The 27,430-nt window shown below is 43.8% G+C and overlaps 1 protein-coding gene across 15 annotated transcripts in view; it reads left to right on the forward strand.

Annotated features, from left to right (window-relative positions):
* Window positions 1-27,430, forward strand: part of TJP1 (tight junction protein 1) — a 261,078-nt gene that overhangs the window by 150,688 nt on the left and 82,960 nt on the right. For 8 of the 15 annotated variants that reach the window (XM_089311181.1, XM_089311182.1, XM_051822264.3 and 5 more), the window contains exon 3: window positions 23,287-23,343. In XM_089311181.1, coding sequence (XP_089167307.1) covers window positions 23,287-23,343 — 57 coding nt within the window. Of the gene's footprint in view, window positions 1-388; window positions 497-1,333; window positions 1,821-23,286; window positions 23,344-27,430 lie in introns of those variants that run through there. The other 7 variants (XM_051822267.3, XM_089311179.1, XM_089311180.1 and 4 more) reach the window with 4 other exon arrangements.

A 27,430-nucleotide genomic window follows, 5' to 3' on the forward strand; every position in this document is an offset into this window, starting at 1 on the left:
TTATTTTTTTTTTTGAGACGCAGAGGGAGAGAAGAGGTATCAGGAGAGCATTCCCCTCTCGCGGCTCACTCTCCAAATGCCCACAGTGTTTGGGGCTGGACCAGGCTGAAGCCAGAAGCCAGGAGCTCAGTCCCAGTTTCCCAGGGTGGGGGCAGGAACCCAACTGCTTGTGCCCTCCCCACCGCCTCCCACAGCTGCAGTCAGGAGCTAGGCCCCCAGCCAGCTCCTCTGATGCGGGTCACAGGTGCCCTAACTGGTTTCTTAACTGCCAGGCTGATATTCTGCCCCCCATGACCACTTTTTTTTTTAATACTCCCTTTAGTTCTTAGAATGGCATTTGCTCATAAGACGTTGTAATCACAACTCCTCAACAAATACTTCAGTAATGCACAGAGTGACTTTAAATACAAGAACGCCTGCGACCATTTTCCCCCCGGGGCCGGGTGGGGAGAACCGGCGCTGGATTTGTAGAATGCGGTTTCCTCTCCTCGTTCAGGTAACGTTGGGTGGCAAAATGATCGCTGCTGTACTTTCTGCTCCCTTGGATAAGCGTGCACCCGGTGGCCGCCTCTTGGCCAGGTTTGCTCTTTCTACAGCTGGCGTCTGTGCTGTTCTCCACGCCTGTGGTTGCTCCCCGACGGCCGTCAGGGGGTGACCATTTGGCGGTACTAAGAATTTCCCACATCTGCGATGCTCCCACTTCGGCAAGAGGCTGCCGGGGGGCTTCTGACCCGGCCCGGGCCCGCTGTGCTGGACGCGGGGGACGGGGCTTGGCAGTGCAGGCGGCCCGAGCCGGAGCCTGCCCCTCCTCCTCGTGCGGCCGCACGGCCGGGCACGACGCTCCGCGGACATCCCCGTCCGGGCGTGGGGAGGAGGAGGAGGCATCTGGGGACCCCCTGCGGGCTGGGCCAGGGCTGCTGCTTCTCGGACCCGGGCACCACTTCCAGCTGGGGCAGTCGGCGTGGCCCAGGCCTTCCGGGAACACAGCCGGGACGCGTTCCGTCCTCCTCGCGGCGACGGCCCCAGGGAGGCCCGCCGGGTGCAGGGGGCAGCGGCCCGGGGTCCGGCGGCGCGGCCAGAGGGCTCGGCTCTGCAGCAAGTCGAGGTAGCCGCGGCCATCACAGGCAGGCTCTCGGCTCGGGGCGAATCCTGCTGGGCTGCGCACGACATTCGCCAAGCAGCGGAAACCGTTTTCCGAGTTACTTGGGAAAAGCGGCGCCCGGGGTCGCACCCGGGGCCGGGGCCCCGCCCCCGGAGCTCGCCCCGCCCCCGCCCCCGCCGCGGCCCCGCCCCCGCCGCTCGCCCCGCCCCCTCCCGGCCGGGCATGCTCAGTGGGCCGGGCCGGCAGGTTTGCGTGGCCGCTCAGAGTTGCCGGCGCTGGCTCAGCCCGCCGGCGCCGCGTCCCTTCCCGGCCTCCCGTTCCGGGGAAGTTAGGTGCGGAAGCCGGCTCCTGAGGAGACTCGGAGAGGCCCGCGGGCGCGGCGGGGGGCTCCGGGGGCTGCCGGGGGGCCGGCGCGGCCGGGCGGCCAGGGCTCCGGGCGGCCGAGCGAGTGGCCGCGCTCTGAGGGAGGCGCCGGCCGGGCGCGCCCCGCCGCGAAGACCCGGGCGGGGCGTGCGCTTCCCGGACTTTTGTCCGAGTTGAATCCCCTCCCCGTGGGCCGGGCCTTTCCGGCCGCCCCTGCCGCCGCCCCGCTCGCTCTCGGGAGATGTTTATTTGGGCTGTGGCGTGAGGAGCGCGGGCGGCGCGGAGTTTCGGGTCCGAGGAGCCTCGCGCGGCGCGGGAGAGAGACAAGATGTCCGCCAGAGTGGCGGCCGCCAAGGTGAGCGCGGCCGCCGGGGCCGGGCCGGGCCGGGCAGAGCCGGGCCGAGCGCTGCCGCCCGCCCGCCGGCGCCGGCTTACGCCCCGCCCTCCCCCGCAGGCGGGCGCCGGGGGCGGCGGGCCGGGCCGGCAGGCGGGCGCGGGGGCCGCTCGGAGCCCGCGGGCCGGGGCGCGCCGAGCCGAGCCGGGCAGGTGCATCGCTGGCGGCGCCGGGGCCGGTGCCGGGCTCGGGCGTCGGCGGGTGGGGGCGCGCAACAGGTCCCGCGCGGCTGCTCGCGGCGCCGGGTGCGGGTCTCCTGCGGCGGGGAGGTCGGGGTTTGGGGATCCACCTGCCGCGCGTCCCGGGGCAGTGCCCGGTCCCCGGCGAAACCGTGTAGTTTCGGTCTGATGTCACTCGCTGCGGTATGCGGGCGACAGCGATAAGGCACTGAGACAGCAAAACACTCAGCCCGGGAGGAGCTGGGCGGATTTTTTTTTTTTTTTTTTTTTTTTTTTTTGCTCCTTGCTGGATTGTTTATCTAAGGTAACTTGGGGAAAATTGACCTGATAATACTCCTTAATGATTGGAGGTCAGGTTTTAGAAGTAGCACAAAGTGTCTCCACAAATAAATAGGGCGAGGAAGCCTGAAAGATCAGTGCCGACCTGTAGGGCCACGGGGAAGTGGACGCTTGCCCCGTGCACGTTGAAATGTGCCTCTTGCTCCGAAACCAACTTGTAAATTACGTTAAAAAGCTGCGATTCCCCAAAGCCAGGTCGGAATGCGCTCCCCTTTTGTGCACTGTAGACAGCGTCTCTCTCCCTGTCTCTCTCCCTGTCTCTCTCTCTGTCTCTGTCTCTCCCCATCATAAGGTAGCACTTGCTCTTCGCCCACAGGGACAGGAGGACGGAAATGGGAAGAGTAGGACTCTCCCCCTTAGAAAAATCGCTTCGCAGCCCGGGTGGGGGCCCGCAGGCCCGGCCGTGGTGTTAGGCGTCTGGTTTTCTCTCCCAAGTGTGTGTTGCTAGCACCTGGGCGCAGGTAGCACGCGGCCCTGCAGTGTCTGAACTCTGTCTCGGGACCTTGGCTTCTGCAGTTACTCTGGGTGGCAGCAGGTAGATTCCTTCAAGGATCGTGGTGTTTCTTTAAGAGAGAGCTGGACCTCCTGTTGATGAAACACAAGCTGAGGGTAGGTCCGGAGAGCTGGGCTTTGAGGGCGGCCCTTGGCTTGTTTTTGAGTTCAGTCTGTGTGATTTACCTTTTCTGGAACTTCCTCTCCCGCGAGGAGGGGGGCTCTGTTTCCGTCTCGCGCAGAATGTCTGTCACGTCGTCCTGAAGGGTGGCCCCGGCGCACAGGCCCCGCAGCACCGTGTTAGAGGCTATCTCAGCGTGGAGAGAAGTAGATTTTCTGTAGCTCGCGGTGGTGCGGTGACTTGGGAGTCCTTTTCCTCCTCAAGTGTGATGATTGAGATTTTGTGGCATTTTGACAAGCGTTACTTGTTCAATATTACGGTATAGGGGTGTTAGCATTTGTAGGCATGTACGGGTGAGATGGGAGTTGACAGCTTATTTTTAAAAATGCCGTATTTTATGGGGCCACCTCGAAATCTTTCCTAAAGCAAGGTAAGCCATCAGCACATATGTGAAAGGGAATGATGGCCAGCTGCCTAGCCGCTTTCTCGAGTGTCCTTTAAAGTCTTGAAGGATTTTCGTGTTTCCTAAGAGTCAGGTGCTGCCTTAAATGCAGAGGATGCTTTGGTTTTCCCCACCCCAGAGTTGCCAAAAAAATTTAAAGACTTTAATTTTACTGCTTGCTTTTTCGTTCTTAGTGTTTACAGTTTGTAGAACTCATGTCTAAGCCAGTGCTTCCAATTCTATATTCTTGGTGATGGTTGACTAGTTTTCCATCCCAGGAATGTGCTATACTTTAGATCAAAGTCTCCAGAGTTCGGCTGTCACCATAAGCAGCCTTATTGGCACATTTCTGTGCACCTGTATGTTACTATGTGTCAGATTCTTCAAAATGGAATTGCTAAGTCAACAGGTATGTAAATCAAACTTTTGATACACATCACTAAGTCTTTCTCCAAGAAGAGTGTACCCAGGCATCCACGTGACAGATGTTGGTGCTTGAGACTTGATGAAGGATGTGAATTCTGAATGAAATGAAACAGTATACTTTCTGGAGGAGAGTCAATATTGTAGCATTTGCCAGTCTTCCTTGAGTTGATATATAAATACAATAGTTACAAATGGAATTCTAATGTTGTACTGTAGAAAACCTGATGTATTGATAAGCAAGCGTATCTGATAAATGAATGATAGCCACGGAATATTGGGGAAAAAAGGTCCTTTCAGGAAACCTAATTTGTTATGAATGCAAGTCGTGTATCAGCTCAGGGACAGAGGAACGCAGAGTCCAGAAAGATCTGCACAGTTACGCGCTCGTTGTCCTCAGTGCTCAATGTGATTCCCGAATGGCCCTCAGTGCCCAGTCAGTTCATTTAATTCCACAGTAATCCTGTGGATCGATCCCTGTTCTCTGTTCTGTGAGGAGAAGAAATTGAACACAGAGGTAGAGTAACTTGCCTAAGTTTGTCAAGCCAGCAGGAGGAACTTTGTGAATATATGAATCAAAATAAGTGGAGATCATTGGAGAGAGAAGTGAGGTACTAAGTAAACAATACTAAGACTGTTGGCTGTCTATTTTATAAAATAATAATTTTCTGCCTCCTATGCCAAAAAATCAAAGCGAATGTTCGAAAAAGAGAAATAAGTAAAGGGAATCATAAAATACTATGAGAAAATGTTGGTTACTTTGTAAAAAAATGTACCTGCTTTGGAAAGATTTTCTTTGAGCCTAATATTAGGAAGTAATAATGGGGGAAAAAGGTTTTATATGTGATATACACCTGAATTTGCATTTAGAATTTTGTTTCGTAAGGAACTTGATATAAAATTATTTGAAAGTTGAAAACAGGAATTTTAAAGTGGTTCTCTGCCTTACCGAAGAGTGTTCAGTAGGAAATGGGGTGAATAGGAACATTTTCATTGGTTGAGTCACAGAAAGTGGCTGAAGGAAATTGAAGGGCTTCTGGGTTTTCAAGCTGTTTCACTTTGGAGGAAGCAGTAAATTTAATTTAGGGTTGTGCTTTTAGGTATGCTTATTAGATATTGCTTATTATTGCTTATTACTAGATATATATGCTTATTAGATATTTCTGCATACGTAGATGTTTTCTGTGTCTCAGGGATAGTAGTTTTTACCCCTGTAGCGCTCTCTGAAATTGTACTGTAGGTTAGTGTGAAAATTATCTCCACTGGATTTTACCATTACATCATTGATTGACACTAGTCTCAGGAATTGAATTATTTTGTCAAGTGAAGCACAGTGGTCTTTTTAAAATAGCTGAAACAAATTTCTAAAAAACCTTTTATTTTCATTTTATTTAAAATGCAGAGACAGAAGGGGACAGGGAGAAACCTTCCATCTGCTGGCTCACTCCCCAAATGGCTGCAAAGCCAGGAGTGCAGTCCAGGTCCCCCACCTGTGTGGCAGGGACCCAGGCACCCCAGCCATCTCTACAGCCTCCCAGCATGTGCCATAGCAGGACCTGAAATGTGAAGCAGCACTCCCATGTGGGACGTGGGGATACCACGTGGCACCTGATCACTGCCAAGTTCTGGCCCTGGCTGAAAATTTTTGGAAAATAGCTTAACTGTGGAAAACAGTTAAGCTAATGAACAAAGCTAATTACATGATAAGTCTTTATAGAGGATACTGTGGATACTGTTTTCTGAGTGATTGTTGCAGGGTCATTTTAATTTTGGTACTTACATCAGTACGTATGTGCTGTAACAATACTTTTTTTTTTTTTGTTCCATTGGTTGACCCCCCCAAATGGGCGCTGCGGCCAGCCGGCGCGCTGATCCGAAGCCAGGAGCCAGGTGCTTCCTCCTGGTCTCCCATGCAGGTGCAGAGCCCAAGCACTTGGGCCATCCTCCACTGCCTTCCCGGGCCACAGCAGAGAGCTGGCCTGGAAGAGGAGCAACCGGACAGAATCCGGAGCCCCAACCGGGACTAGAACCCCAGGGTGCCGGCGCCGCAGTCGGAGGATTAGCCTAGTGAGCCAGGGCGCCGGCCACAACAATGCTTTAAAAGTGAAATAACTCACTGAGAGTTCACTTCATTGTGTTTGCGACTTTGAGTGATTTTCAATATACTAATAGCTTTCTGGGCGGCTCAGTTTGTACAACACATATTTTTCACTAGGATTTATAGATTTTAGGAAAAGGGTTTCGATTTTTGCTGGTGTATTGGCATTGTCAGCACTCGTGGTTGAAACTTTATGTAGTTAGCTGATAATACTAACCACATTTTACAGTTCTTAAGCTTGTTTTAGTACAGCTTCATATGACAGTTATTTATCAAATTATACAATGCTTTTTCTCCTGGATTATATACTGGCACAGATTGCCCTGCAGTATTAGGAAAAGACCCTCTTTTCTTTTTTCTCCCTTTTCTAAAACTGTTGCTTTCATGTTAGGACCTTGCACACTAAACTTTGATGTTAAATTTAAGGAAGATTCTCCGCACCCATCGATTGGTGTCAGTGAGTTGGGGGAGGTCAGCCGTCCCCGTCAGTGGTCAGTGGTGAGGCTGAAACCCGTCTGTCTGCTGCTTCCTGTGGGTTTGAAGGAAAACGCATAGCATAGAGAAGTTTCACTGTGGTTTTGTTTTTTTTTTTTTCAATCCTGGAAACAGTGTTCTGGCTCTGACTTTACTTGCTCTTTAATCTTTTTCTATTTAGAGACCAAATATAAACTCAGTACAGTTCTAAAATATAACTGAGTATAAATAAGATAGATTACCATACTGTGAAGGAAAATGTCTTTAAAAATAATGGTTTTGATAAACGTTTTGGAAATGTGATTCTGTTTCTTGACATGTCTCTGGTATGATAATTCAGTCTACTGAAAGACCAGGAGTCCGGCTGTGTTCAGTTCCTGTGTATTGTCACCGCCCACTGACTGCTCAGCCCTGGCTGCTTCCAGACCCACATATGCACACATTCACAGTTAGCACCAAGGCCCCAGAGAACATTGTTGTAGCTGAGGACAAACTCATGAAGTAAGCGGTTATTTTTTATTGGTACTGTTTTTGATCAAATGTTAGATAATTTAAAATCTATATGTAAAGTTATATCTGAAAATATTTGGAACTTGTTTTGAGCTTCTGAGTTTTGAAAGACAGTCTTTAAACACCTTATTACTTTAACAACTTTTAATTTTATGGAAAGGAACAGACATTAGGATAGTTCACCAGGTTTTAAAGTTAATCTAAAATTGGCATTGGGATTTCCTGAGTAAGCCAGCAAATAGGCCTTTTGTTGTCTCTGACCTAGTGCTTAATTTATTTATTGCCCAGGAGAATGGCTTCAGGTTGCTCCTTCAGGTGCCTTATTTCCATTCCTTCTAAAACAGATAAATTCTTAATAATGAAAAGTAGAAGGGCACTTCAAAAAGTTTGTGGAAAATTGAATTAAAAGATATCTGTTTTTATGCAAAATTCTTTTTGAAATCATGTGTACAAATGGTGGTATGGTAGGGAGTTTTCATTTTATAGCTTAAAAATTGGGTGAGAGTAGATTCTGAGTGAGATGTAGCGCCAAGCGCAGCTCCAAGCGTAGTGTCCAGGGTGGACGCTCGTGGCCCTACTTTGGTGTAGATCAAAAGAGGTTTTATTTATTTGTGTTGTTTCACTTGTATCAGCACAACCTGTTGGTGCTGGCAGAGTACTGTGTAGTGGGTGACTGATGGAAAACCTCAATCATTCTAGTTTGCTTTGCTCTCAGAAAAGAGGTGAAAACAGAAACTAATGTTATTTTTTATGAATACTAATCAGGGATGTAAGAGTAACATCAGAGTTCTTCATTTATCTGAAGGGCAGAGTTACAGAGAGAGAGGGGAGAGGGGGGAGATCTTTCTTCCACTGGCTTACTTTTCTCCCAATGCCTGCAACAATCAGGCTGGGCCAGGGTGAAACCAAGAGCCCAGAACTCCAGCTGAGTCTGCCACGTGGGTGGCAGTGACCAAGTCCTTGGGGCTACCGTGCGCTGCCTCTCCCAGGCGCTCTGGCTGGAGCCTGGAAGTAGCAGGGCCTTGAGATGGCACTCAGGCAGCGGCTTGACCCTGCTGCAGCACAAGGCCACAGTTTCTCATGACTGAATATTACAAGTTAAACTGAAGATGGGCTCTCTAAATTCAGTCTGTAATTTAAAATTCAAGTGGATACCAGTAATGCTTAATTCTTTTTGTTAGCACAGACTTGAATTGAGCACATTTTGTTTTGGGTCCTTATTCTCTAGATGCTTATAGTTCATCTGCTTTCTGCTGTAATCAGTTGTGATTCTGTAAGAACCAAAGGAGTTTCGTTTATTCTTTTTTTTTAAAAGATTATTTATTTATTTGAAAGGCAGAGGTTCACAGAGAGAAGGAGAGGCAAAGAGAGATAGAGAGGTCTTCCATCCGATAGTTCACTCCCCAGTTGGCCGCAATGGCTGGAGCTGTGCCTATCCGAAGCCAGGAGCCACTGCTGAGTCTCGCACGCGGGCGCAGGGGCCCAAGGACTTGGGCCATCTTCCACTGCTTTCCCAGGCCACAGCAGAGAGCCGGATTGGAAGTAGAGCAGCCGGAATGCTAACCGGCACCCATTTGGGATGCTGGCGCTTCAGGCCAGGGTGTTAACCCACTGTGCCACAGCGCTGGTCCCTGTTGTATTTTTAAGAAATGAATAGGAGTAAACTCTGGGACATCCTGTGGTAATGCATTCTGGTGTGCTTTTTTCGTTGTAAGAGACTTGTGTCTGGAGCATGGGCCTGCTGTGACACAGAGCCTGCATTTTCCCAGTTAGGTTTTTTATCTTTGTGCAGATTGAATCTGGACACATCCATGTAAGTGTTTTCCACATGTGTTTAGTACCAGTATCTCAACAGGAGAGAAAGATTAAGAATTGGAATTTCCTGACATACTTAGAGCTCCTTGAATAGACTGACATGGAAAATGGACGCTATGCTAGTTGTTACTGTAACTTTTAGGGTCTAAAAACTAGTAACAATGGACTTGTAAAATTGTTTTTTAACATTCAGCAGATATTTATTGCATTGTACCAGGGCCTGCTGTGGGCACTGGAGATAGAGCAGTGAACATTTATCCCTACCAATAGCACATTCTAGTGGTGTGGGTGGACAGCAGCAAGTACTCTATGTGAGAGTGAGTGCTAGAATCTCTAACGTGTTTCTGGGGTGTGGCCTCCCTCTCCCAAAGATTATCTCTATCTTGTGTTCTGTAGTTCTTATTTTCTAGTTTTTCTTATACTTTTACCACCCACTTACGCATTCTGTTTACACTGTGTTTTTGCCCATCTCAGAACCTTACACAGGCAGTGTAGTGTGAGTTCAGTTGTGTGTCTTGGTAGTGTGAGTTCAGTTGTGTGTCTTGCTCAGCGTTCTGTTTGGAAGATGATCCGTGTTGTAGATAACTGTAGTTCACTGGTTTTCGTTTTCTTGCTGTATGACTGTGCTTTCCATTTATAAGGACTTACTGCCATGTTGGCTGTGGGAAAAAGCATTGAGTTAGAGTTTCGTGGCCTTGGGTTGAAAATACTGCGTATATCTGAGATCAGGAGCGAGATGAACACGACTAGCTGGACATTGGAGTACTAATAGCCGTGTAGAAGGCGGTGAGTGAGCTGCTTTTGTTCATGTGAGCCTTAATCTGAGGGTGCTGTATGACCGAGGAAGTCTTGAGTGAGTTGTTTTAGGAGGCATCCACTTACTTGACTCTCATCAGACCACCGAACGTCATCATCAGGATCAGTTCATGTTTTGGACAACAGTAAAAAGTCTGTCCGGTACAATACGATTGTGGAAAATATTTTCTGGCAGTGTCACGGGAAGGGTCTTGGGAAGACCTGTTTACTGAGTTTATTTTTAACAGTGGTAGATATTGGAGCATTTAAGTAAATGTGTATTAGCCCATATTTTGATGCTGGATCCCCTCTGGGATCAGAAGATAGTAGCCATGGCAAGTAGATTACATTCTAGTTGTAAATATGAGAAATGTGTTTCAAAGATAAAAACTCCGCCTCTAGTGTTGAGTGCTCTATGACAGATACTGAACTGAGTGTTTCATGGGTGTGTTATCCCATTTCATCCTGCTGGTTTAGGTGCTGCTGTTAATCTCTTTACAGGTGAGAGATCTGAGGTTACATTTCCACATTACAACTAATCACACATCTATCAGTGCTTAGTAACTCATACATATGCCTGTATTCATGTGTTCTAAATGAGCGTCAGGTAGGTGAGTGTGGCATGGCGTTTGGGGAGTCTTAGATCAGACAAGCAGCATGATTCATGAAAGTGCAAGAGAGGGTACCACTTGGCTCGGGTGCCGCCGAGAGCGCTGGTTGGTCTACAGGAGCAGCTATTGCTCAGCCTCAGCTGATTGTTGTTAGAGAGGAAGACAAGCCAGATCGTCCAGTTTTTCAAAACAGGTTGTAAATCTGGATTTTTATATAAATTATTCTGACTTAAGTCCTGCCAGCTGATTTAATTTTATAGCTTTTAATTGTGAAATATAGTGCATATATGTACTAGTGCATAAAGCCAAGTATACATTAATGAATTGTTATACAGTGAACACCTATGTAAACAATGTCTGCCTGTCAGCAGGCCAGATTCTGCACAGGCAGGGAAAATAACAATAAGAACCGAGGGGCCAGCATTACGTGCAGTGGGGTAAGCTGTCGTTTGCAGTGCTGGCATTGCATATTGGAGCACTGGTGGCTACTCTGCTTCCGATCCAGTTCCCTGCTCACATGCTTGGAAGAGCAGTGGAGGATGGCTCAAGTGCTTGGACCACACATGGCAGACCCTGTTGGAGTTGCAGTTCATGTCTTCCACTGAGACTTGTGGGCATTTGGGGAGTAAACCAGCTGATCGAAGATCTCTGTCTCTGGGTCCTCTGCCCCCACCCCCACCCCATAAATAAAAATCATAAAAAAGGAAAAAGCCTGCAATAATTGAATAACTGTAAGTTTTTGTGACTTAAACTATATGCGTTTAAACTCTGAAAACTGAATCCAGGGTCACTTTATTACTGTTTTCACATCTGTTAAAAAAAGAAAAAAAAAAAGCAACCAGTATCCATGTCAGCACAGTGGCTAGCACATAGTATGCTATTATGTTAGCTTTGTCTTTTAAAAACATCTTAAGTAAATACCATCTAGTATCAGAGAACAGTTCTATAGGATTTTGTTTTAAAGATTTATTTATTTATTTGAAAGAGTTACACAGAGAGAAGAAGAGGCAGAGAGAGAGGTCTTCCAGCTGCTCGTTCACTCCCCATCTGGCCGCAATGGCCAGAACTGTGCCGATCTGAAGCCAGGAGCCAGGAGCCTCCTCCGGATCTCCCAGGCAGGTGCAAGGGCCCAAGGACTTGGGTCATCCTTTACTGCTTTCCCAGGCCATTGCAGAGAGCTGGATAGGAAGTGGAGCAGCTGGGACTTGAACTGGCACCCATATAGGATGCTGGCATTGCAGGCGGCAGCTTTTCTTGCTACGCCACAGTGCTGGCCCCTAGGGATTATTTTTTGTAATGCATACATCTGATGCATACATACATTTACCTTTCTAGTTAATTTACTTCTGGACAGAGATCGGCCTGTAGGTTGGTGATTCAGCCTAGCAAGGTATTTTACAATTTCAGAGAAGGTCCTTGGTCTCCCAAGATGCTTTTGAAAAATGTATTACAGTGGCATTAAGTAACAGATACAGTCTTTGATGTAATGAAATGGACAGTAAGGATTAAAGACTACTCCATGGCCCATGAACTTTGCAATTTGGACATCCACCTGATGTGGTTAGTGACTGGTCCACAAGTTCTGCCCCTTTTGTACCTGCCGAGCATCTCAGATGTTTCTGTTTGTACCATCTACACTTTGTGCCATTTACACTCCCAACACACAAACCTTGTCTCTGGATTCCTGGAATAGCCTCCTAAGTAGTAACATACTCCTCTTCTTACAATCTGTTTTCCTAAAATAATCTTTTCAAAATCCAAGTTTGATTAGTTTCTTCCCTGCTCCCTCACTACACACCACATGGGCAAAAGCATGCTAAGATTCCAAGGCTTCATACTGCCTTAAAAGTAGGTCAAAATTCCTGATACGACCAGTCAGCTCCTAGAGTGATCTGGCCCTCGCCTGCCCCTCTAGTCTCATCCTGGATGTTTCTGTCCCTCACTGTTCTGAAGACATGCTTTCCCCTCCTTTATTCCCTGACAGGTACAGTGCTTCCTGCCAGCTTCCTGTTTGAGTACCCTTAGTAGGCTGTATTTTGTTTTTCCTTCAGATACTTATTTAAGCATTAGATTTAATATGTAGTTGTGAAATGTTTTCGCTGATTCTCCCGCTGGACTATAAGCTTCATGAGAACAAAGAGCATATTTGTGTCTGGTTATTTGCAGAGCTTAACACAGTGTCTAGTGCACAGTAAACTTTCAAACGTTATTTAAGATTTATTTATTTAAAAAGGCAGAGACAGAGAAAGATCTTCCATCCACTGGTTCACTCCTCAAATGGCTGCAAATTCCGGAGCTGTGTTGATCAGAAGCCAGGAGCCAGGAGCTTCTTCCGGGTCTCCCACATGGGTGCAGGGGCCCAAACACTTGGGCCATCTTCCACTGTTTTCCCAGGCCATAACAGAGAGCTGGATCGAAGTTGGAGCAGCTGGACTTGAACCAGGGCCAGAGGGGATGCTGGCACTGCAGGTGGCTGCGGCGGCAGCTTTACTCGCTACACCACAGTGTTGGCCCCTCAAACATTATTCAAAAAAAGGTGGTATGCTCATCGCTACCACAGGGCTGTTGAATTTCTCATTCTGTCTGGAAAACTTCCTACCTCCATCCCTGGCTGGATTAGCGATTAATTTCTAGTTCCTTCAGGCTACTGTTCTCAAGTGGAAACATTTCAAATCCATATGAAAGTTAGTGCTGAGCCTACGGAACCTGTTGTTACTATCAGTCAGTATAGTTGTCCACTTACGGCCAGTCTTGTTCATCTGTACTTGTATTCATTGTTCCTTCCTTTCCCTGTTATTTAAAGCAAGTGCCAGACATCTGTTCATCTATGAGTATTTGAGTACTTCTAAAACAGAAGAGTAGCTGTATATTTAGTATTTTCTAATTGTCTTGACTATCAGTTCTCCTTCTTAAATATTTTTTGAAAAAGTCAGAATCCAGTTGAGGTCTTCTCATAGTGATTGTCTGATGTGTCTTTTTACATCTCCTGGACAAGTAAGGCTCCCTTGTGCTTCTTTCTTTCTCTTCCCCTTCCATTGCACTTTCTTTGGTTGAAGAATAGAATTGTTTGTCCTGTAGAATTTTTTGGTCTGGCTTTTGGTGCTTTCCCTCTGTGATGTTACAGCGGTGCTCAGCCCTCTATATTTCCTCCAACTTGGTAATTGGAACTATAGCAGTTCTAACAGGAATACCACATATGTAATTTAAAATTTTCTAGTAGCCACATCAAAAAGCTTTTTCAGATAATGTTAATATTGAGTAAATATATCCCAAATAGTATATTTTAGCATTTAATGATACAAAATTATATTGATAATATATATTTTTCCATAGTAAGTCATTGAAATCCATCTTAGATATATTTTGCACATTTAGCAAATTTCAGTTATGGCTACTAGCAACTGTATTGAGCAGCACAGACCTAGGTACTTGATTAGATTCAGAGATTCAGATTTGACTCTTTTTTTTTTGGTTTATTTTTATAAGGCTACTTCATAATCGCTTTTTGGCCTATTGGCTAAGATCAAGTGGACGACTACTTCATCATAAGTGCCATTGGTTGCAGGGGCTTTTTGTTTCTAAAATTTTGTTAATGCTGATTAATGTGTAGATTCCTTAATTTACTAGGTATTGCAAAAATTACATTTAAGCTTTATTATTCCTTCATTTATTAGTTGAAATGCTTAAGAAAGGAGAAACTTCCTTTCATTTACTGTTTGGTTACCCAATGGTACTGTTTGTATAGTCAAGGCAGAATAAATATTCTGTTTTTTTCCTATATGTGTTAGTTTTTCAGACCACTGTAATACTTTCTGTCAGTGCTTATAATTTTTTTAAATGAGTAACTGGATGTATGGAAGTGTGTTTGATGTATTTCAGGCCATTGGATTGAGGAGACTTAAAATCGTAACGTCCAGTTACTTTATTTTGACTTTATTTGATGGCATAATACATTGAAGTAACAAATCATAGGCATCTCCAGATGAATGAACGTACAGAGTGAAAACCCCAGCTTAGGGAAGGAACGTGCCAGTGGCCAAGGAGGTCCCGTGGCTTTGGGCTTCCAGTCACTGCGTTAAAGGGGTAAGCCTGTCTTGACTGAACAGCGTAAGTCATGTTTGCCTGCTTCTTGCTTGCTTTTTAAAAAATGGTAACTTACTTTCTTTCTTTCTTTCTTTTTTTTTTTTTTTAATAAAGATTTATTTATTTATTTGAAAGGCAGAGTCACAGATAGGCAGAGGCAGAGAGAGAGAGAAATGTGCTGGTTCAGTCCCTAGATGGTGGCAATTGCTTGAGCTGCGCTAATCCAAAGCCAGGTGCCAGGAGCTTCCTCCAGGTCTCCCATGCAGGTGCAGGGGCCCAAGCACTTGGGCCATCTGCTGCTGCCTTCCCAGGCCACAGCAGAGAGCTGGATTGGAAGAGGAGCAGCCCGGACTAGAACTGGTGCCCATATAGGATGCCGGCGCCACAGGTGGTGGATTAACCCACTGCGCCATGGTGCCACCCCACCACTTTTCAAGAATTATGAGTTTGTGTTCATTATAAATTTATAAGTCTAAAATAAACGACTCAATCTTTTTTTCCTCTGAATATATAAACATGTTTTTTTTTTTTTTAAGGATTTGTTTATTTATTTTGAAAATAGTTACAGATAGAGAGGAGAGACGAGAGACAAAGACAGATCTTCTATCCATTGGTTTACTTCCCAGATGACTACAATAGCCAGGTAGAAGCCAGGAGCCAGGAGCTCGGAGCTTCATCCAGGTCTCCTACGTGGGTAGCAGGGGCCCAAGCACTTCGGCCATCCTCTGCTGCTTCCCAGGCCATTAGCAGGGAGCTCAGTTGGAAAGTGGAGCAGCGGGGACACAAACCAGTACCCATGTGTGATGTCGGTGTTGTAGGTGGTGGCTTTACCTGATATGCCACAGCGTTGGCCCCAAACATGTTCATTTTAAAAAGAGAGTTGGTGTATATGTTTCTGCATTTTATCATATGCCTTTGTAGCATTCCTCTTTAAACTTTTTATTTTGAAATATTAAATTTATAGAAAAGTTAGTCTGTATTTCCTGCCTTCTTCAGTTTGGTCATGTTACTCATTTGTAATATAGTCATGTTGATTAGCTTCTATTTCTGTCCCCCCCAACATCTTTTGTTTTGATTTATTTTTGTTGCTTTTTTATGGGAGGGCAAGAGAGAACACTTTCTTCTTCTGTTTTACTCCCTAGATGCCTACAACAGCCAGAGATGGGCCAGGCCAAGCCTGGAACCCTGAACCCAGTGTGGGTATCCCACATAAGTGTCGGGGGCCCAGTTTTTCAGGCCACCGTTTACTCTCTCTCTGGGTGTACATAAGCAAGAAACCAATGAGAAGCAGAGGAGCCAGAGCTTAGCCAGATACTCCAGTGTGGCAGGTGGCTTCCAGAGCAGCTGCTTAACCTCCGTGCCAAATGCCTGCTCCCCCACCCCCATTTTTAATTATTTGAAAGGCAGACACACACACACATACAGTATTTGTAAATTTAACTGATTTTGAGTATGGTGGAGTGTTGGATGCTAAATGTACTTAATTTCTGTTGGGACTTTGGTCCTGTGGTTGCTGCGTTCTTATTTGTGAAGTCTTGTGTTTGTGAAGTCTTGAAGCTGTAGGACCTCTTTTCATCTGGTTTAAATTGGTCTTTTTCTACTGCGTTCTGGAAATCTCCATTTTGAGAATTTAAGTGATGACCCAAATAAATACAGGTAAATTATTTTAAACACATATACTGCTCTCTCTGTTTGCCAACCTTTGTGTAGCAGTGAGCAGAATTTGAAATTAAATGTTTTATTGGAAGTTTACTAAGGGGTCGGGGGCGTCTGTTTTATTCACTCAAACTCAAGCTGTACTTCTCCTTAAGTTCCTGGCTCAACCTCACATCAATATGTGATCTTGCTTTCTATTTTGGTTGGAGCAAAGCCAAACAAAACACATCGCTTTGGAGTACAGAAGGAATCAGAGGCAGTTCCGTGTAGCAGCCGTGCTCCCGGTGTGCTTGCAGAGCACCAGAATGTTCTGCGTCCTTTCACTACTCGACTTCCTTTTTCTTTTCTTTTTTTTTTTTTTTTAAGATTTATTTATTTATTTACTTGAGAGGCATAGTTACAGACACATCTGCTGGTTCATTCATGGCCACAACAGCCAGGGCTGGGCCAGGCCAAAGCCAGGAGCTTGTTTCAGATCTCCAATGTGGGTGCAGGGACCCAAGGACTTGGGCCATCTTCTACCGCTTTCCCAAGCCATCAGCAGGGAGGTGGATCGGAAGTGGAGCAACCAGGACTTGAACCAGCACCCACATGGGATGCCAGCGTGTATGCAGATGCTTAATCTACTACGACACAGCGCTGGCCCCAACTACTTGACTTTCCTAATGGGAGACCAGGAAAGAGCGCCAGCGTGCTGTTTAAGGTAGCATTTTAGGTGTATATTCAGTATTTAACTGTCAAACAGTTTTTTGGATTTTTTTTTTTTTTAATGTTTATTGTCATGCACTTGGAAGGCATGGTGAGAGCTAGAGTGAAAGAGATCTTCAGTCTACTGGTTCTTTTCCCAAATGTCCACAACAGCCAAGGCTGGGCAAGCTGAAGCCGGGAGCTTGAACTGTGTCTTCTGCGGGGGTGGCAGGGACCTAGCACTTGAGTCATCATTGCTGCCTTTCAGGACGCATTAGCAGGAAGTTGAACTGGAAGCAGAATATCTGGGGCTTGAACTGGCACTGCCATATGAGATGTGGGTGTCAGTTTAACCCACTGTGCTACTGCCCCAGCCCCAGAAATTTTATACTTTTATGTTGTCAGATGAATAAGGTGTGTTGATCTCAAAAACTGAGAGAGCTTCAGTTTTTGTATTTTGTTTAAGCATATTCACTGCTCAGTAATTGATGTTTTGTATTAGCCCCATTGATTTTCAGGAGTCCTCACTGGCTCCTGAAGTTCATTTGGTTCTTCTCTTTTTCCTCCTAAAATATTTGTAGTCTGCAGGGTCATCTTAGTCCTTTGGTAAGTGGATCTTTTCTCTTGGCTTCGGTGTTTTATCTTGCTGATTACTCTTAGGTCCACATCTACTCAGATCTCTGTCTTGATTCATTCTGTATATCCATCCAGCTGCCTACTGACGATATCTCTGCTGTTAGTCCACAGGCACTGTAAATAAGCATCTTAGCTGCATTTGTAGTCTTTTCCTGTTGTTTTTTTTTTTTTTTTTCACTTTGTACCCCAATTCAGAAGCCTAAGAGCCATCTTCAACTCCTCCCTTCACCCCCTTTAATTTCTAACCGAGCTCCCTGCCTTAAGCCCATCTTCCACATTACAGTCTTCAGAATTAATTCTGATTATGTTATTTGTCTAACATATTTTAGTGTCTTCCCATTGACTCTGCAGTTCTTGGCGTTGTAAGGCCTGTTTTATCTGGTACTTGTTTTACCCTTTGCCTGGTCTCCAAATCTTACAACTCAGTCCTTTCAAAGTCAGCCACATGTGCAGCATCACGTAGCCACCAACCTGAAACGGCACCCCTCCCCCATTTCCTGGTCACTCTACAAGCTTGAAACTCGGCTTTCTCCAGAATCAGTGTCTGATCTTCTCTTCCATGCTCTGTGACATGTCTTACACACCATTTATCTAGCCTCCCGAGCCAACTGCTTGAGCAACTCAGGGAGGGCAGGGGAGGGGAGGGGAAGGGACCTAGTTTTGGTCTCCACAGCACTCACCTTACAAATGCTTGCTGAATCAGTGAACGCATTGTTTTTGAAATTTCAGTCTTAAGGGTGGTAAACTTGAATGGGCTAAAGCTGATAATGTTGAGGGGGTTAAGATTTTTCTCTCATTGCGAGTATACTAGCACTTGATTTATTCTACTTCAGATTTGGTCTTCTCTCACCTAAAGCTTCATCCTGTCTTTCAGTCTTTGGGCCCTCCTATCTTTCCCATCGGGTTTGTAATCAACCCTAAAGGACCACAGAACTGCCTGGGATTTGGATCTGAAGTTTTGGCAGGAAGCCCTTCAGAGTTGATGATCTGAGTAGTATCTTTGCCAGCTGGAACCTGGAACAAAGAAACCAAACAGTCTCTTGGCAGATTCTGAAATGCGGCTTTTTGCTTCTTCACAAATTGTGATTCTAGTCAGTTGACGCTGACTTAGAAATGTATGCAGAACTCAGAATAATGCAAGCGTGAATGGTGATCACTTTTGCTGCCTAGTGCTTCAGTCATTATTGAATTTGTAGCCTGCTCATTGGGATTATAGTCTAATAGGTTTTTGGAGCTGGAAAGGCCTTTTTACTTGAGACAGTCTCATTCAGTTCTCTAACTTTTCAGGTAAGGAAAAGAAGGTCACACATTGAGTTAATGACAGAATGGGGCTGTGTTTCCATTGCTTCTGGTCTAGTTCATTTTCTGTTTAACAACACCTTTCAGAATTACTGGGGAATAATTCTGGAATCCTACTTAGAGAAATAATACAAGTCCCTTGGTCGCCTACAAGCCTATATTCTTTGGAATTGAAACTGTTGATTTACAAGAAGGCCCCTGTACAAGTTCTGTATTTGTTCATTCTGTAGCTTTTTGAATACAACAATAACTAGCAAGTTTACAAGGGCGAGAAGTGAAACTCCATCTGGTCTACTTTTCGTTTCTCCAATCCAAAAGCCACTGGTTTTTTAGAGTCTTGTTTATTATATTCTTCCTTCCTCCATTTTTCCAAAATATTGAGTTTTTCAGTCATTAGTGATCAATTATTCTTTACACTCATTATTCCTTAGCTCATGAAAATAGTGCTTAATAAATTTACTGCAAATAAAGATGTTTTAAATCAATTTTAGCCTCAGTTTCTGAGTGATTCACTAAAAGGAACTCCTTTGCTTTTCCTCAAGCATTTATGATGATCATTTTCAAAGATGTAACAGAGGTTGGAAGAATTTCACAGCAGATTCCTGAATCCTGACCACTGAGATTCTACAGCTGTCGTATTTCTGTATTTGCGTTAGTACATACCTGTTCATCCATCCATCTGTCCCTCACTTCATTCAGAATTGCTCATAAAGGCTACCTGGTTATACAAGCAATAGATAGATTTTTGCTGATTTTGCTTGCCAAAGCAAATTAAAGGCTACAACTATGGCTTTAACTAAGAATATATTAATTTCTCTGTCTTTTTTTTTTTAAGATGTTAATGACTGGGGAGGCATAGTAGCACGTTTATATTATGGATTACCTTCGTTTACTGTATTGATCAAAAGCTGAGTCATCCGTTTGACATTTTCATTCTTTATTACCTTATTGTACATAGGAGTCCTTTCGGATAAATTAAGCTAATAAAGCTACGTTTGACTTTTAACAGAGAAAGGAGCTGCTTTATCTCGCTTTCTGGAAAGTCATTGAGTTATATGTATACTTTTCTAATCCCTCTAGGAAAAAGTTTATTTACTTTAAAGATTTATGTACTCTCTAAAATGCAGAGTTAGAGAGAGAGACTCTCTCCATCTGCCAATTCACTCTCCAGGTGGCCACAATTGGAGCTTCCTCTGGGTCTCCCACAAGGGTGCAGGGGCCCAGGTACTGCCTTCCCAAGCATACTAGCAGGAAGCTGGATCAGAAGTAGAGCAGGTGCCAGCACTGTGGTATAGTAAGTTAAGCTTCCACCTGTGGTGCCAGCATCCCATATAAGTGCTGTTTCAATATCTCACTGCTCCAATTCCAATCCAGCTCTCTGTTGATGGCCTGGGAAAGCAGTGGAGGGTAGCACAAGTGTTTGAGGCCCTGTACCACATGGGAGACCTAGAAGAAGCTCTTGGCTTCGGATTGGCCTAGCTCCAGCCATTGTGGCCTTCTGGGGAGTAACAAGTGGGTGGAGGACCTCCCTGTCCCGCCTTTCTCTGTAACTCTGCTTCTCAAATAATTAAATCTTATTTAAAAAAAAAAAAAAAAAAGTGGAGCAGCCAGGTCTCAAACCAGCGCCTATATGGGATACTCTTGTCGCAGGTGACAGCCTCACCTGCCTCGTCACAACACTGGCCCTGAAAAACATTAATTTTAATGTGGAATGCTGAGATCAGTTATATTTTAGTATTTATTTTTCTCTTTGTACAAGTGAAATAATTTTTCTAAAAGATTTTTTATTTATTTGAAAGAGTTGCAGAGAGAGAGAGGGAGGAAGGGAGGGAGAGAGGGGTCTTCCATCTGGTGGTTCACTCCCCAGGTGACTGCAATGACCAGAGCTGAGCTGATCCAAAGCTAGCAGCTGGGGACTTCTTCCAGGTCTCCCATGGGGCCCAAAGACTTGGGCCATCTTCTACTGCTTTCCCAGGCCATAGCAGAGAGCTGGATCAGAAGTGGAGCAGCCAGGACTTGAACCAGCGCCCATAAGGGATGCTGGCACTTCAGGCTGGGGCAAGCCCCACAAGCGAAATAAATTAAAGTCCTCTTACTGCACTCCTGGAAATAATGTGAAGACTTTCAGGTATAGATTCCTTACTAACAGAAAAGTAAACATTTTAAAATAATTAACAATAAGACATATTGTAATCCTCCTAAATGTCATTTGGTTTTTGTAAAAGTACACACTTGAAGTTTCAAGTGGGAATGGGATTTGGTGCTTGTGGTTTAAAACATTGCCAGGGCTGGTGTTGTGTGGTGCAGTGGATTAAGTTAGTGAAGCTGGCATCCATATGGGTGCCAGTTCAAGCCTACTGTTTCCAATCCAGCTCCGTCCTAATGTATGGAGAAGCAGCAGAACATGGTCCAAGTGCTTGGGCCTCTGCCACCTACATGGGAGACCTGGATGAAGTTCTTGGCTTCCGCCCGACCCATCCCTGGCTGATGGGGCCAACTGGGGAGTAAACCAGGGGATGGAAGATGGATCAATCTCTGTCTCTGTCTCTTTTTCTTTCTCTTTCACTTTGCCTTTCAAATAAATACTAAATACATCTTTAAAACATAAACAAAACCACATTGGCAGTTTGTTCCAACTGGAAATGGAGAAAGGAAAAGCAAAAAGATAAAATGTTTGATGTCACTCACAACCCGCTTTGGTTTGGAAATGATTAGTGTGTTTTTTGAGCATTTTTTTCCTATTCGTGTTTAATTTTCGTGTTTTAATTTTGTAAATTAGGTTAAAAATTATGCAGGCTGTTTACACATAACTCATTTTCCTCCCTTTCGGATTAATATCCTTTTATAAAATGGAAAACTATGTGGTTGTTAAAACAGTTTAAACATGGAGGGACGAGACTGCTTGAGAAGCTGTCGTGCCAGGGATGGACTCGTGGCTCTGCTTCAATTGCAGCTTCCTGGTGGTGCCTACATTGAGAGGAAGCAAGTGAAGACTCCTACCCCTTAAGTGGGAGGTGCAGATTGAGTTCCTGGCTCCTGGCTTTGGCCTGGGCCAGCCCTAGTTGTTGTGGGCATTTGGGGAGTGAGCCAGCTGATGGAAAAAAAATCTCTGTGTCTGTTTCTCTTTCTCACTTTACTTTCAAATAAAGGTAAAATAAATAAAGCTTTTATTTAAAAAAAAAAAAGCATATGGAGGATGATAATGTGTTTCATAGCAGAGAGTTATTGGTGTCAGGGAAATTAAGTGGCTGTTACATGACTTGCAACTTGGACTGATAGTAAAGGGATTAAAAAGGCAGTAAAGCCGGGCTACTGGTAAAGGAAGTGAGGAGTGACCAATTTAGAGCTGTGTAAGCAGTTGTTAAGGTCAGCTGAGATTTTTTATCGTGTGTATTTTTTATCATGTGTATTTTAGTGGAACTAGAAAATTGCGTCACATCAATAGAGTAATTTTTAATGTATTAAATCCTGGTCATTTTTTGCCAAAAATGAATATAGCTTTGTATCCACTGGAGGTCTTGTTAAAGGAAAGTTTTTGCTGTATTTGGAAGATTGAAACAAAAAGATGGTAAAGTTGACGGGTCTTATCTGTGAGAATGAACAGAGAGATCTTTCTCTTCACGTACTCATCTGGCAGGAAAGCTAATCCAGTTGCTTTGAATTTAGGGAAGCAGGCTTTCCTTAGGGATTCATTTTCTAAATGGCATTAATTTTCAGTTAAAGTTGTGGGAATAGAGCAGCGGACCCACAGCACCGTGATGGTCATCTTCTCATGATGCTGCTGACAGCACTGTAACAGAAAACAGATCTCCCTTGTGAAACAGGCATTTGTAGCAGCAGGTGATGAGCGCTGTTCTGAGAATGTCCTGCTCAGCATTCTCCCCTTTCACCTTTTTGATAACTCTGAAATATCTTTGAAAAAATTACTTTTGGTGGCACTGAGAGACGGAATTAAGTTTTAGTATCCAAAAGCACTTAACACTTAGCCATAAGAAATTGATTATGAATTTTTAGTGCTTATCCCTTAGATAATAACTCATTTTCCTCTCTAGTGAGACGTTCGTGATGGAGATGAAACCGAACTACCCCGTGGTTTGAGTAGGACTTTTATTAGAGCTTGTATCACTTTTATTTTACTGTGATTCTTGGGGAAACTTAAGGGTTGTTCATTTGTTTTCTTATTTGTTATTTCTTTTGTGTTTCTCATGATTTTAAATGAAGCTTGAGAAGTGGTTCTCCAGTAAAACTGAAACTGGGTAGAGCTTCAGTGTGTAACTGGGATCTTAAGCCTGCATTGACCAAGCCTAGCACATGGTCTTATCTGTCTTCCTGTAATGCCTGCACTTACAACTCCTGAGTCCAGAGGTGGTTTAACCTTTCCTTGCTTTGTGTAACATAAGGAATGCTTTTAAATATTTCTGCAAATGTTTTTAGATAATTTAAAGTAAAGCTGTTGTAACACTTATCCGTTTCTATCTTATATTAAATATAAAGTTGCAGAATTAGCTTGAACACCAAATTTCAGCTGGCATGAAAGGAGTATAGAGCAGCATCTGTTCAAAGTAAGTTAGAAACAAAGGAAGTTTCTCTGTGTAGTTTCCTGTCTCTTAAAACAAACAAAAAGCCTTCCACAAGTAACAGAGTATCTTTCATTTTACTAGTACGCATTTTGCTGTTTCATCATGCTGAATTGTTTGCTGGGTGTTCTTGTTCACTTTATTAAAGTTATTTTCTTAAAAGGTAAATAATTTGTTTTTCTTTTATCAGAACACGGCCATGGAGGAAACAGCTATATGGGAACAACACACAGTGACACTTCACAGGGTGAGTCTCTGCTGTGGTAAATACTGGCAGCTTTGAAAGCCAGATGTCAGGAAGCCAGAAGAAGAGGGGAAATGTTTCTATATTCTTGTTTAAAATTAGAGTTGCAATAAATTCTTTATTAAGGTCAAATGTGAACATGATTATTTTTCATGTAACCTTTTGGTAGTTATTTGTGTATTTGCTGTTTTTATTCCTGATGTAAGAAAGTAACTATTCGTTTTTTAAAAAAACATTTCAAATAATTGGATAAAGGACTCTGTACATTTTATACTGGGAACCTTTCTGTATACCTTTCTGTGTATGCATGTATTATAGGCTTGGGATTTAAAACTAAATTAAAATTTGATTTGAAGCATGTATACCCAGCAATTGCTTAAACTATTACAGATGGATGGAAAGAGATTAGTAGTGAGCTTGGTAAGAGTAAGAACTTTATGAGACTGCCCTTGATTTCAGTCCTAGTTCTGCCTTTTCCTTGCTTTAGAAATGGGCAGATGAGCCAGCCCCTCGTAATCTTTGATTTTCACGTTTAAAATGGGGCTGATGGCACCAGTTCATGGTTTATCAATTCATAAAGTAAGTGCCTCCCTAAACTTTGCCCTTTCCACAGATTACCCTTCTTAGAGAATGAATGCAAAGAGACTAGAGGAAGTTTAGATGTTGGTCATGGACTTTGCAGTTACTGTTTCTACCAGCTGTGTCTGTTGTCAGGAAGATGGAATAGGGGAAATCATGTTACCAAGCCCTGTTCCTGATGATCTCATCAACATTTGCAAATAGTAGGAAATGGATAAAATATTATCCAAAAGACAATGATTGCAAATAAGATATGTAGACTCTTTTGTGTCTCACTAAAATACTAATCTTAACTTTTAATTTATAAGTCTGATATATGATTCCCCAGTGTTTGAAATGTACTGCTAGGTATCATATTAAAATCAGACATATATGATTCAATGTAAAATAACTCATACCTTAAGACTGTTTAATTAATGGATTATGATATAATGACTATATTACACTATTTTTCTTAATATTTTTATTGTTATAATTCACATAAAGTAAAATTTATGCTTGATACATAGAGCCTTGAGTTTAGACAGACACATACAGTTTTGTAACCCCTGCCGAAATGAAAACAGAGTGATCCAGTTTGAGTCGGCCTGTTCCGTCACCCCCAGTGCTTAGCCTCAGGTCTGTTTTCTGTTCTGTGCTTGTGCCTTTTCCAGAATGTCCTGTAAGTGGACTCAGAGTTTGCAGCATCTTGGACTGATGTCTTTCACTTTGCTGATGCGTTTGTGGTTCCTCCTTGTGGTCCTGCTGTCAGAAGTTAGTTCTTTCTCATTGCAGAGTAGCATTCCGTTGTGTGAAGGTGTGGTGCCTGATTCTCCAGTCACAGTACCTTTGGATTGTGTACAGTTTTGATGGTTACGAATAAATCTGTGTGAACACAACCTTTCATTTCTCTTGAGTGAATACTTAGGACTGGGATGGCTGTGAGTGTAGCAGTTGTTAGGTCTCATAAGAAGCTGCCGTGCTCGACCAGCCTGCGTTCACACTGGCTGTGGAGGAGAGCTCGTCACTCTGGCTCTTTGTTGTTGTTCGGTGTGGTTGGGTTTTGTTCCTTAATTTAGCCAGTCTAACAGTTTGATGTTTCAGTCTGTGCTGCTCTGAAGGCTGATGCTTGTGAGTATCTCCTGCATGTCTTCTTAGGTACAATGCGTTCAAATCTCTTGCCTATTTTTAATTTTTTTCTTATTAGTTGAGGTTTTTAAAATTTGGTAAAATCAATGTAACATACAACTTAACCATCTATTTGAGTCCTTTGCTCAGTTTTTAATCAAGTGGCTTGTGTTTAGCTGTTAAGCTATAGGAGTTCTTCACGCATTCTGGATACTTGCCCCTCACCAGATGCGTGATTGGCAGGCACGTCTTCCCCTCCCATGGACTGCCTTTCCACTCTTGATTGTCCTCTTTGGTGCACAGAAGTGGGAGTTTCTAAGAATTTTTCCTATATTTTGGATATAGGTTCTTCATCAAGTCTGGTTTTTTGCAAGTGTTTTTTTCCTCAGCCTGATTTGTCTTTTCCTCTCACAATAGTATTTTCACAGTACATAAATTTAAAATGTTGATACAAGTCCAATTTTTAATTTTTTTCACTGTTCAGGCTTTTCATTTTGTATCTGAGAAATCTTTGTCAAATGCAAGGTCAGAAGTTTTTTTTCCCTGTGGTTTCTTCTATATCTATTAGCGTTACGTTTTGTATGTACTCTGTGATCTGACTGGATTTTTTTCTGATGGGTGTCTAATTTTTGAGCGACTATTTTGTTGAAAAGATTATCCTTTCTCTTTAATTGCCTTTAGGCCTGTGTCAGCCATCAGTGTCCCCGTGTTTGTTGGGGCCGTCCTGACACCAGTGACCCCACGTTTGTGATTCTGGGCTGCTAGTCTGCTCTGCTGTTCCACGCATGCCTTCTGCTTCGATTACTGTAGCGTGATGTCAAGTGTAGAAATCAAGTAGTGTGAATCAGCCCAACTTGTTCTTTTTTAAAAAATTGTGGCTGTTCTCATTTATTTGCCTTTCTGTATAAATCTTAGAATAAGCTTAATTTGTAGCAAAAAATATTCTAGAATTTTCATTGGAATTACACAGAGTCTATAGGTCAGTTTGAGAATTGACAATATTGAGTCTTCCAAACTGTGAGTATAGTGTATCTTCTCGTTGTTTGATTTCTTTCATCACTGGTGTTTTTGACATACAGATCTTCCATACAGTTTTTAGGCTTATAGTTAAATATCTCAGGCTTCTTGGTGCTGATATAAACTTGTTGTTAATTACAGTTTTTGATTGTTCACTGTTAGCATATAAATACAATTGATTTTTTTAAGATTTATTTATTTGAAAGATTTACACAGAGAAGGAGAAGGAGAGGGGAAGGAGGGAGGGGGAGAGAGGGGGAGAGAGAGAGAAGTCTTCCGTCTGCTGGTTTACTCCCCAGTTGGCTGCATGAACCAGAGCTGCGTCAATCTGAAGTCTGGAGCCAGAAGCTTCTTCTGGGTCTCCCACATGGATGCAAGGGCCCAAGGACTTGGGTCATCTTCTACTGCTTTTTCAGGCCATAGCAGATAGAGCAGCCGGGACTAGAACCAGTGGCCACATGGGATGTCAGCACTGCAGGCGGTGGCTTTACCCACTAAGCCACAGAACCAGCCCTGACAATTGATTTTTAAGAATTTATTTTTTTTTTTTAATTTGAGAGAGAGCACCTATCCATTGCTTCACTCCCATATGCAGTGACCAGGGCTGATCCAGACTGATGCTGGGAGCTGGCAGTGCATTCCAGGTCTCCACCATAGGAAACAGGGACCCAAGTATTTGAACCATCACCTGCTGTCTCCCAGGGTGCTCAGGAGATTAAAATTGGGAGTAGAGCCAGGACTGGAACCCAGACACTCCAATAATGAGACGCAGGCATCTGAACTTCTAGGTCAAATGCCTACCCCCCCCCCCCTTTTTTTATATAATGACCTTTTGACCTTCTGAAATGCAGTAATTCTAGAAGCATTTTTGTTGATTTCTTGGGAATTTTTATATGTTGATTGTTATGTCATCCGGAATGGAGGTGGTTTTACTTTTTTTCTTTTGAAATCTGTATGCCATTTATTTTATGTTTTCTTCCCTTCCTGCACTAAGATTTCCAGGTTGCTATCGACCAGGAATACAGAATACTTGCTTTATTTCTTCTAATTGTTGGTGAAAGCATTCTATCTTTCACTAAGTATGATGTCTTTGTAGATTGCCTTCATCATATTGGGAACTGTTTCTATTTGCCATTTATTAGGTTGAGGAAGTTTCTTTAACTTAGTTTACTGAGAGGTTTTCTCTTCTTTTGTGCATCATGACTGGATGTTGAGTTTTGTCACCCATTTCGCAAGTTTTGATTTGGGTTGTTTTTTGGGTTTTCCCAAAAATGTGAGAAATGTGAGTTTTTTTCCCCGATTGTTGAACAGATTCCTAATAAAAAGTCTACTTGATTGTAATGTATTACCCATTTTGTATAATGCTGGCTTGTTTTGTTCATGATTT

This window comes from Oryctolagus cuniculus, chromosome 12 (genome assembly GCF_051225735.1).
Source record: "Oryctolagus cuniculus isolate XC-2025 breed Fujian yellow rabbit chromosome 12, ASM5122573v1, whole genome shotgun sequence".
In the NCBI taxonomy this organism is placed as follows: Eukaryota; Metazoa; Chordata; class Mammalia; order Lagomorpha; family Leporidae; genus Oryctolagus; species Oryctolagus cuniculus.